This window comes from Microtus oregoni, unplaced genomic scaffold (genome assembly GCF_018167655.1).
Source record: "Microtus oregoni isolate MIOR12 unplaced genomic scaffold, Mior012 000012F_ref0000307, whole genome shotgun sequence".
Classification (NCBI taxonomy): Eukaryota; Metazoa; Chordata; class Mammalia; order Rodentia; family Cricetidae; genus Microtus; species Microtus oregoni.
Genome location: NW_024543071.1, coordinates 49,309,834 through 49,320,060, shown reverse-complemented (window position 1 = coordinate 49,320,060; position 10,227 = coordinate 49,309,834). Strand labels below are relative to the sequence as shown.

The 10,227-nt window shown below is 47.3% G+C and overlaps 1 protein-coding gene across 1 annotated transcript; it reads left to right on the top strand.

Annotated features, from left to right (window-relative positions):
* Window positions 1-2,559: 2,559 nt before the first annotated feature.
* On the top strand, window positions 2,560-10,003 carry B3gat3 (beta-1,3-glucuronyltransferase 3). The gene is made up of 5 exons (XM_041661344.1): window positions 2,560-2,823; window positions 4,552-4,726; window positions 8,627-8,987; window positions 9,169-9,459; window positions 9,804-10,003. Exons 1-5 carry the CDS (start codon window positions 2,742-2,744, stop codon window positions 9,900-9,902), a joined length of 1,008 nt encoding a protein of 335 aa, XP_041517278.1. The 5' UTR covers window positions 2,560-2,741; the 3' UTR covers window positions 9,903-10,003.
* Window positions 10,004-10,227: the final 224 nt, after the last annotated feature.

Sequence of the window (10,227 nt, the reverse complement as noted above, 5' to 3'; positions counted from 1 at the left end):
TATGTACCCACGGCTGTCCTGGAACTAGAGATTTGCCTGCTTCTGCCTGCCTTCTAAGTGGTGGGATCAAAGGTGTGTGCCGCCACTGTCTGGCCTCAGTTGTCATGTTTTTAAGTGGGTTTAAGTGGTGATCAGAGCTAATAGTTGTCATGTGTACTATGGTCCTGTAGCTCCTGTGCTGTGTGCTATGATACTATGCCTATAGCGTACAGCCTGCACTACCAGACGGTTTGTGAGCTGGGCAAGGGCCTGGAGATTGACACACATACACACAGAGACATGGGTCTCCTTGAATTCCCCAAGAATGCCCCCTTTATTGTGTTCCAGGGCAGCTTATATAGGGATCCTTAACTGATAGCCACGTCCCAGCCAAACCGACCAGAAACCATTCCCGAGGGTCTCTTGCTCAGAGCAGCTGCAAGCACAGGAAAGCAAGTTGTTAACGGGAAATTCAGGGCCTGGGGTCCACAGCCCCCAACAGTCATGTTTTTTTGTTTGTTTGCTTTTCATTTATTTTTGTTGATGTTTTGGTTTTGGGACAATGTTTCTCTGTAGCTTTGGAGCCTATCCTGGAACTCACTTGATAGACCAGGCTGACCTCAACTCATGAACATCCGCCTGTCTGCCTCCCAAGTGCTGAGATTAAAGGTATGTGCTATCACTGCCCAGCTGCTAATAACACTTTTTAAATTTTTTGTTTTGTTTTGTTTTTATGAGAGAGGGTTTGTCTGTAACATTTATTGTTGGCTGTCCTGGAACTTACTTTGTAGACCAGGCTGACCTGGAACTCAGATCTACCTGCCTCTGCTTCGCAAGTGCTGGGATTAAAGATGTGTGCCACCATGCTCAATTTAAGACAGGATTTTTATATGTACCCCACTGGCTTTGAGCACCTGATCCTTTTTTCCCTAGTTTCCCAAATGCTGGGATTATAGATAAATATCACTACACTTAGCTTTTAAAAACTGGTTTGCGGGCTGGAGAGATGGCTCAGAGGTTAAGAGCACTGACTGTTCTTCCAGAGGTCCTGAGTTCAATTCCCAGCAACCACATGGTGGCTCACAACCATCTGTAATGAGATCTGGTACCCTCTTCTGGCCTGCAGGCATACAAGCAGACAGAACACTGTGTACATAATAGATAAAGATTTATTAAAAAAAAAACTGGTTTGCATTGCTGGGGATTAGACCTACAGAAAATGCTGTACCAGCATTTAAAATATCCTCCTCCCATTGTTAGTTGAACTTGCTAGGAAGGAGCTTCTACTCATCTGTTCTGTAGACTGGAAGAAAGATTGTCTGAGTCAGGAGTTCAAGACCATACTAGACAACAGATCCTTTTGATGCGGGGGAGGAGCAGGTGGAGTTCAAGTCCTAATACTATGCATGTTGGAAGAAGCTATTCTGGGCTACGCCTCTTAAAACTACATGGGTTTTCTTTGGACCACTAGCTCAAAAAAATGAGCTGAGCTTCACTCTATAGCCCTAGCTGTCCTAGAACTCGCTCTGTAGACTCAGAGATCCACCTTCCTCTGCCTCACAAGTGCTGGAATTAAAGTGTGCACCACCACCGTCCAGCCCTAAGTAGTTCTTAGTATTTTTTAATCATATTCCTTTATGTGGCTTGGTTACCTTTGTTCTGTATTCCCATCCTGTTTCCTCTGAGCTGGCTGGAGATTCCTCCTTCCTCCCAGAGCAGTAGGTGACTGTAGCTAAATGAAAGGATTTTGAATGTTTTCATCATAATGATGTAACATTGGGAAAATGTTTACTGATATGAACATCAACTTTTGTGTTTTCTTTAATTACATATTGAAACAATACTACAAATCAATTTATCTATGCGGGAAGGTTCTAGGTAGCCTAGGCTGACCCTGAATTCTCCACCTTAATATGTAATGGAGGAGCTTACCTCCACCTTCCATGGTGTGCTGGGATTGCAGACAAGCACCACTTTCCCGGGTTCATGTTGGTGATGTAAACCAGTGCATACTAGACAAGCGCCTTTACAAACTGAGCTACTTCCCCGACTAAATATATAAATGAAATGTTAGTAAATAAAGTCACTCATTGCTCAAGTGACAGTTTATAAACTTGGTATCCTTTTACCTCAGGAAACAGATTTACATTACAATTCATAACAGCAAAATTATGTTTATGAAGTAGCAAGGAAAATAATTTTATGGCTGGGGAGTCGCCACAACATGAGGACTCTATTAAAGGGTTACAGCATTAGGGAGATTGAGAACCACTGGAACAGACCCAACTGAAGTGGACTGGCACCTGGCAGGCCATAGATTTCATTCATTGGTTGAACGAGTATTGAATGGCTGTTTCTTTGGACAGCCAGCGCTGGTGCAGAGGCTGAAAAATGAACGGATGACTAAAAACTCGGGAAGAAGCGGGACTTATTCTCAATTCTTAGCTCAAAGTTGAGCAAGGTTCCACGTGCTCCCACCAAGGTTCTGACTGCCGGTCGTGAACGCTAGACACAGCGGACATGGCGTCATCACCCTGGTTGGCCTACCAGGAGGAGGGACCGGAAATTACCTTGGGGAGGGGCACCACTGGCCGGAAGTGGTCCCGAGTGGCGCTCGGAGACCCAGGTTCTCGAGAACTACTACAAGGGGGTGCGGGGAAGGCGGGGCTCGGGGCGGGGCGGGGCCCGCAGGAGGGCCGAGGGGCGGGCTGACCTGTCCCTGCCGGTCCCCGGCGGACCCCGCCTGCCCCGGCGGCGCGGCCATGAAGCTGAAGCTGAAGAACGTGTTTCTTGCCTACTTCCTGGTGTCGATCGCTGGCCTCCTCTACGCGCTGGTGCAGCTCGGTGAGCGGGGCGGGGCGGGGTGCGGAGGGCCGGCCCTAGGCGCAGGGGATGAGCCCCGCTGACGGCTGCTTCCCGCTCGACCCTCGGGACAGCTCTCGGTGGCCCCATGTCTAGAACTCCGTGGTCTTCAGCTCCACGAATGCCAGCCAGGCCAGAATGACCCCGCTGCCGCCTCCGCTGCCGCCGCGCAACCCATTTCTCACCCCTCCCCTCCCTGACAGGTTTTTGAGAATCCTATGTTCGTTCTCCCTCAAGCTCTTTGGTCCCCCCCCCCCCCCCCGCAAGGCCATCTATTTATCATTCTTAAGGTGTTAGGCCAGATGTCACCAGAGAGGACTTCCATGACCACCTTAGCTTAAGTAACCCTTATTAGTCCCGATTCCTTTTTAATATTTTATTTTCTAAGTGGTCCATATCGCAATTTGTAATGACTTTATTAGTGTCTGCTTCTTTCACCAGAGTGATAGCTCCGTGAGAGTAGGGCCCTTTTTTCCCCTCTTTGCTTTATCTTAAAGCAGGGTTTCCCAAGAGTATTCAATAAATGTTTATCCAGTGATGGAATCAGTGAATTTACTGACAAGTCAGTGGTCACAGACCATGGAGCAGATTGAATCCAGCCTTTTATCCAGAAACTTGGGTAAACGCTTCTCAGGTATTGCCATTACGTGAGTGTCGAGTGGCTCAGACTTTGCTATTCCTTATTAGTCTAGAAGGTAACATTAGGATCATAGGTAGGAAGGATAGGAAGGCTGACAGATAACCAGCTCGAGTTAAAATAGTAGCAGGGCTGAGGGTGTAGTGATAGAGCACAAGCAAGTTTGAGGCCCTGGAGTGAAGCCTCAGCAAAGAAAAAAGTGACAGATGGAATTGATTAATAATGAAAGTTAAACCAGGTGGTAGTGGCACATGCCTTTAATCCCAGCGGTGAGTTCAAGATCAGCCTGGTCTACAGAGCTAGTTCCAGGACAGCCAAGACTACACAATAATAACAAGAAAAAAGTGTTAAATATAGTGGCCCAACATTTGGAAAACAGGCCAGTGGGTTAAGGGTTTGAGGCCAGCTTGGGGCCATATAGCAAGACCTTGTCTTAAAATGACAACAATAGTCTTGGAGAGATGGCTCAAAGGTTAAGAGCACTGAGTGGTCTTCCTGAGGTCATGAGTTCAATTCCCAGCAACCACATGGTGGCTCACAACCGTCTGTAATGAGCTCTGTACCCTCTTCTGGTGTGCGGGCATACATGGAAACAGAACACTATATACTAAAATAAAATCTTTTTTTTTTTTTTTTGATTTTTCGAGACAGGGTTTCTCCGTAGCTTTTTGGTTCCTGTCCTGGAACTAGCTCTTGTAGACCAGGCTGGCCTCGAACTCACAGAGATCCGCCTGCCTCTGCCTCCCGAGTGCTGGGATTAAAGGCGTGCGCCACCACCGCCCGGCTAAAATAAAATCTTAAGAAAGAAAAGGGACTTGGAATTAAAAAAAAAAAAACAAGACAACAATAAAAGAAAGATAAAGTGTGCCTGCTAGTTGAAAGTGACCTGCCTACCACCATGCTTTTTTAAAATTAATTATTTATTAAAGATTCTGCCTCATGCTTTTTTTTTTTTTTTTTTTAAAGTATTGGCTAGGAGTTAAAAGGCTTTTGACTCTGGGTTGCCGAACTACTTACTGTCTTGTGGTTCTCTGCCCCAATTCCCATTCCCTGTTGGTGCATCTTGGGACCAGGCCAGCCATGTGACTGCCTCTCTCCACTGCGAGCGGCAGCTGAGCAGCTTCGACAGAAGGACCTGAGGATTTCCCAGTTGCAAGCTGATCTCCGCCGCCCACCCCCTGTCCCAGCCCAGCCCCCTGAACCTGAGGCTCTGCCTACTATTTATGTCATCACCCCCACCTATGCCAGGTACGGCTCTGGGCTAGTGATGGGTTTGAACTAGGATAGTCCTCAGACCAGAGTTTGCAAAATGGCACGATAAATGGTCTATCTTTAATACAGTTTGTGGGAAAGGTTTTTTTTTTCCTATAAAAATAGACAAAGAAGTTGGGCGGTGGTGGCACAAGCCTTTAATCCCAGCACTCGGGAGGCAGAGGCAGCAGCAGATCTCTGTGAGTTTGAGGCCAGCCTGGTCTACAGAGCGAGTTCCAGGACTTTGGCTACAAAGCTACCAGGAAACCCTGTCTCAAAAAACAAACAAAAAATAGGCAAAATGATAATAGGAAGTAGATTGTTTTACTGAGTTACTGCTAAACTTTTCTTTCCTCCCCTTAGTCAGGGTTTCTCCTTGTAGCCCTAGCTATTCTGGAACTAGCTCTGTAGACCAGGCTGGCCTTGAACTCATAAAGATCTACCTGACTCTATCTCCTTGGGAGTACTAGGATCAAAGGTGTGTGCCACCACTGCTCTGAGTTACTGCCAAATTTTAAAATAGGACACTAAAGTTTGAAAGAAAATTTGAGCTCAACAATGACTTAATTTCTTTTTTTTAAAGATTTATTTATTTATTATGTATACAACATTCTGCCTCCATGCCAGAAGAGGGCGCCAGATATCATTACAGATGGTTGTGAGCCACCATGTGGTTGCTGGGAATTGAACTAAGGACCTCTGGAAGAGCAGCCAGTGCTCTTAACCACTGAGCCATATCTCCAGTCCCATGAATTAATTTCTTTTAGTAAATTCTTGGTTAGAAAGTTCTAACATTTTGATTAGATCCAGGTGTGGTAGTTGACATCCGTGATCCCAGCACTTGGGAGTCTGATGACTACTGGTTTGCATCCATCCTGAGTTTACAGAGTAAGACTCTGTCTCAGAACAAACAAGCAGACAAACAAAAAACACCCAACAACAAGAACAAAAAAGTAAAAACACCTGTGTAGAAAACCAGGGCTGCTGGTTGTGGTGGTGCATGTAGGATTTGCTGAAGGAGGCAGAGGCAGGAGGATCATGAGTTTGAGGCCAGCCTGGGCTACACATTAAAAAAAGAAAAGAAAAGAAAAGAAAAAAAAAAAACAGGGCTAAGCTTAGCTTTTCCTAGGCCCTGACAGTGATCCCCAGCAAGGGCTTGTGGAAAGGGACAGGGTAGTCTACCAGCTTTTAGAAATGGTTTGGGGCAGGATCCTGTTACTTACTTGCATTGTGCTTCGTTTTTTTTTTTTTTTTTTTTTTTTTTTTTTTTTTTTTTTTAGTTTTTCGAGACAGGGTTTCTCTGTAGCTTTGGAGCCTGTCCTGAAACTAGCTCTTGTAGACCAGGCTGGTCTCGAACTCACAGAGATCCACCTGCCTCTGCCTCCCGAGTGCTGGGATTAAGGCGTGCGCCACCACTGCTCGGCCAGGACTTTTTTTTTTTGTTTTGTTTTCGATTGCTTTGTTTTTTGAGACAAGGGTTTCTCTGTGCAGTCCTGGCTGTCCTGGAACTCACTCTGTAGTCCAGGCTGGCCTCAAACTCACAGAGATCCACCTGCCTCTGCCTCCCAAATGCTGCCACAACCACACAGTCCTTTAATTTTTTTTTTTTTTTTTGGTTTTTCGAGACAGGGTTTCTCTGTGGTTTTGGAGCCTGTCCTGGAACTAGCTCTTGTAGACCAGGCTGGTCTCGAACTCACAGAGATCCGCCTGCCTCTGCCTCCCGAGTGCTGGGATTAAAGGCGTGCACCACCACCGCCCGGCAGTCCTTTAATTTTTTGAGACAATGTTTCACTGTGTAGCCATGGCTGACCTGGAACTTGCTATGTAGACTAGGCTGGCCTTGAACACCTGTGTCTTTGCCTTCCAAGATTTAATTGGTTAAAATAGATTAGAATTTGTTATCTTGTTTACTTACTTGCTTTTTATTTTATGAATCTATGTTCCTGCCTGAGTGCAGGTTTGTGCACTGAGAGTGCAGATGCCACAGAGGCCAGAGAGGGTGGCAGGTCCCCTGCAACTGGAGTTACAGGTGCTTGTGAGATGATGTGGGTATTGGGACTCAACACTGGTCCTCTGTAAGGTCATCAAGTTCTCTTAACTGTTTCTCTGACTAGTTTTTCTTTTCTGTTTTTTAATTTTGAGATAGGGCCGGGCGATGGTGGCGCACGCCTTTAATCCCATCCCAGCACTCGGGAGGCAGAGGCAGGCGGATCTCTGTGAGTTCGAGACCAGCCTGGTCTACAGAGCTAGTTCCAGGACAGGCTCCAAAGCCACAGAGAAACCCTGTCTTGAAAAACCAAAAAAAAAAAAAAAAAATTTTGAGATAGGGTTTCACATTGACTCACCTGTAGTTTACTGTATAGACCAGGCAGGTCTATATTCACAGAGATCTGCCTGCTTCTGCCCCCTGAATGCTAGGATTAAAGGTCCTAACTTGTTTTTCTAAAATATATCTTTGTCTAGGAGGTATAACGTGGTGGCTAAATTCTTTTTTTTGTTTGTTTGTTTGTTTGTTTGTTTTTCGAGACAGGGTTTCTCTGTGGTTTTGGAGCCTGTCCTGGAACTAGCTCTTGTAGACCAGACTGGTCTCGAACTCACAGAGATCCGCCTGCCTCTGCCTCCCCGGTGCTGGGATTAAAGGCATGCGCCACCACCACTGGGCCTGTGGTGGCTAAATCCTTGCTTAGCATATGCAAGGCCTTGGGTTCAATACCTAATATTGAAACAAACAAACAAATAAATAATATTGTTGCTAGGGATGATAGCATACTTGTAATCTCAGAATTCAAACAGAGCCAGGAAAGTTGTTGAATTTGAGGCTAGCCTGGGCTAAAGTGTGAGACTTTATCTCAAAAGCCAAAATATTTATAAAACTTATCAAAGCATTCACCTAATTTTATTTTATTTTTATTATTTAGTTACTGGTGATTGAACCATGTACAGGCTAGGAAAATATATTACCACTGAGATGCATTTCCAGCCCTATCCATCTTATTTATTTTTTTGAGACAAGGTCTCTCTCTATAGTCCTGGCTGTCCTGGAACTTGATATGTAGTCCAGGCTAGCCTCAAACTTCAAAGAGATCTGCCTGCCTCTACCACCCAAGTGCTGGGATTAAAGGTATCCACTCTGCCCCTCGTTTTTTTCATTTCTTTATTTGTTTATTTATTTTGTTTCTTCAGGACAAGGTTTCTCTGTGTATCCTTGGCTTTCTTAGAACTCTCTGTAGATCAGGCTGGCTTCAAACTCACAGAGATCCACCTGCCTCTGCCTCCCCAAGTGCTGGGATTAAAAGTGTGCACTACCACTGCCCGGCTTATGCCCATCTTCTTAAACCACTTTTCCTTCTGAGTAAACTTGATGCATAGATTAAACCATTTCCCAGCATATTTTACTTGATAAAACAGCATGCAGGATATGGTATCCCATACAGGGAAGCAGAGATAGGAGGAGCAGGAGTGCAAGGCCATCCTCACCAGCACGTGGAGTTTGGGGCCTTAACAACATAAGACTCTGTATTGAAAACTAGAACCAAAATACAAAATTATTCAGACTCAGATCCATCTGATTCCAAATTGTGTGCCCTATAGTCTTGGCCCAGTCTGAGTCCTTAGGTTGAAGTGGGTAATGACCTGGTCTGGAAAGGCAGGGCAGGTGAACATCTGCATGAAATTTACACTTAAGGTAGAGGGAGGCATCGTGGCAGTGTCTTGATGCTCGTGTGAATACCTGAAGCCCTGGGTTCTGTCCTAAATAACACGTGCCCACATGCAGAGCTTAGGCACTGGTGGAGAAAAAGCCAGGAGAGATGCTAACTGGCCAGGAGCAGCTGTCATCCTAAGTGCTGTGGGCCAAGGCTGCCTGGCCCCTTCCTTCCTGCATCTCTCCCCCTGCAGGCTGGTACAGAAGGCAGAGCTGGTTCGACTGTCGCAGACCCTGAGCCTGGTGCCCCGTGTACACTGGGTGCTGGTGGAGGATGCTGAGAGCCCTACCCCGCTGGTCTCGGGGCTGCTGGCTGCCTCTGGTCTCCTCTTCACACACCTGGCTGTCCTAACCCCCAAGGCTCAGCGACTTAGGGAAGGTGAGCCAGGATGGGTTCGGCCCCGAGGAGTAGAACAGCGCAACAAGGCCCTGGACTGGCTCCGAGGCAGAGGGGGTGCTGTTGGTGGGGAGAAAGACCCACCACCACCAGGGACCCAGGGAGTCGTGTATTTTGCTGACGATGACAACACCTACAGCCGGGAGCTCTTTAAGGAGGTGAGCCCTGGGATGAAGGTGGGAAAAGAGGCCAGCTAGCATCAGCTTCCTTCTTCTTGCTAATGAGTGTGGATGTAGGCTGCTGGGTGCGGGTGGGGAGCAGTAGGGAGAGGGATCAGTGAACAAAGTGGTTCTTTCCCCTGGGCCACAGCTCTCTTTTTTTTTTTCTCATCTCTATTAGATGCGTTGGACTCGTGGTGTTTCAGTATGGCCTGTGGGGCTGGTGGGCGGCCTGCGATTTGAGGGTCCTCAGGTACAGGATGGCCGGGTTGTGGGTTTCCACACAGCATGGGAACCCACCAGACCCTTTCCCCTGGACATGGCGGGCTTTGCTGTTGCCCTGCCCTTGCTGTTGGCTAAGCCCAATGCCCAGTTTGATGCTACTGCACCCCGGGGCTACCTGGAGAGTAGTCTCCTGAGCCATCTCGTGGATCCCAAGGACCTGGAGCCACGGGCTGCCAACTGTACTCAGGTAAGAGGGTGGAGAAGCTGGTTCTGGGATGAGCAGTTAATGGGAGAAGTGGAATTGGTGTTTGAACCAGGATCTCTGGTCTCATCAGCTTTCACTCTGTTGAAAAGACTACTGAGATTCAGGGAAGGCTCCTGCCACTTCATCTTACAGATTCTGTGAACCCTTGTATATATCAGGGTCATGAACAACCCCATTTTAGAGGCCGTAAAGTTCCTCCACCCCCATACTTCATAGATTATATACCAACTCTGAATGCAGAAGAGGGGGCTGGTGAGATCTGTTCTAGAACACATACCTCAGGGCCCTGGGCCTGGCTGGTCCTGACCCTAACCCTTCCTTCACAGGTACTAGTATGGCACACACGGACAGAGAAACCTAAGATGAAGCAGGAGGAGCAGCTGCAGCGGCAGGGCCAGGGCTCAGACCCAGCCATTGAGGTGTGATGGCAGCTTCATCCTGACTTCTACCTTATTTTAGGCACATACCTTGTGGGACTGGGCTCCAGGCCAATCCAGGATGTGGTTTTTTGTTTTTTTTTTTTTTTTTAAAAAAAGACCTGACCCCTCAGAACCAGAGGCAGCCCCTCCAACCACAGGGTGTGGCCCAGCTGCTTCCCTCCCTTCCCCCAGCCTGCCATGTGGCACTGCCCACAGGCTAGGGACAAGCAGCTGTTGTGTTGAGCCAGGTCAGCCCCATCTGGGGTGGAGCAGGACAGATGGACTCAGGAGGGAGGGTGGCTAAGGGAACTGGGTAACTTATTGGGGACAG

What these genes read in the sequence shown, in the direction of transcription:
- B3gat3 (XM_041661344.1), top strand. Translation starts at nt 2,742, where the DNA reads ATGAAGCTGAAGCTGAAGAACGTGTTTCTTGCCTACTTCCTGGTGTCG. An exon ending in CTACGCGCTGGTGCAGCTCG is followed by an intron (nt 2,824 to 4,551) that starts GTGAGCGGGGCG and finishes TCTTGGGACCAG; the next exon opens with GCCAGCCATGTGACTGCCTC. An exon ending in GGGCTGCCAACTGTACTCAG is followed by an intron (nt 9,460 to 9,803) that starts GTAAGAGGGTGG and finishes CTTCCTTCACAG; the next exon opens with GTACTAGTATGGCACACACG.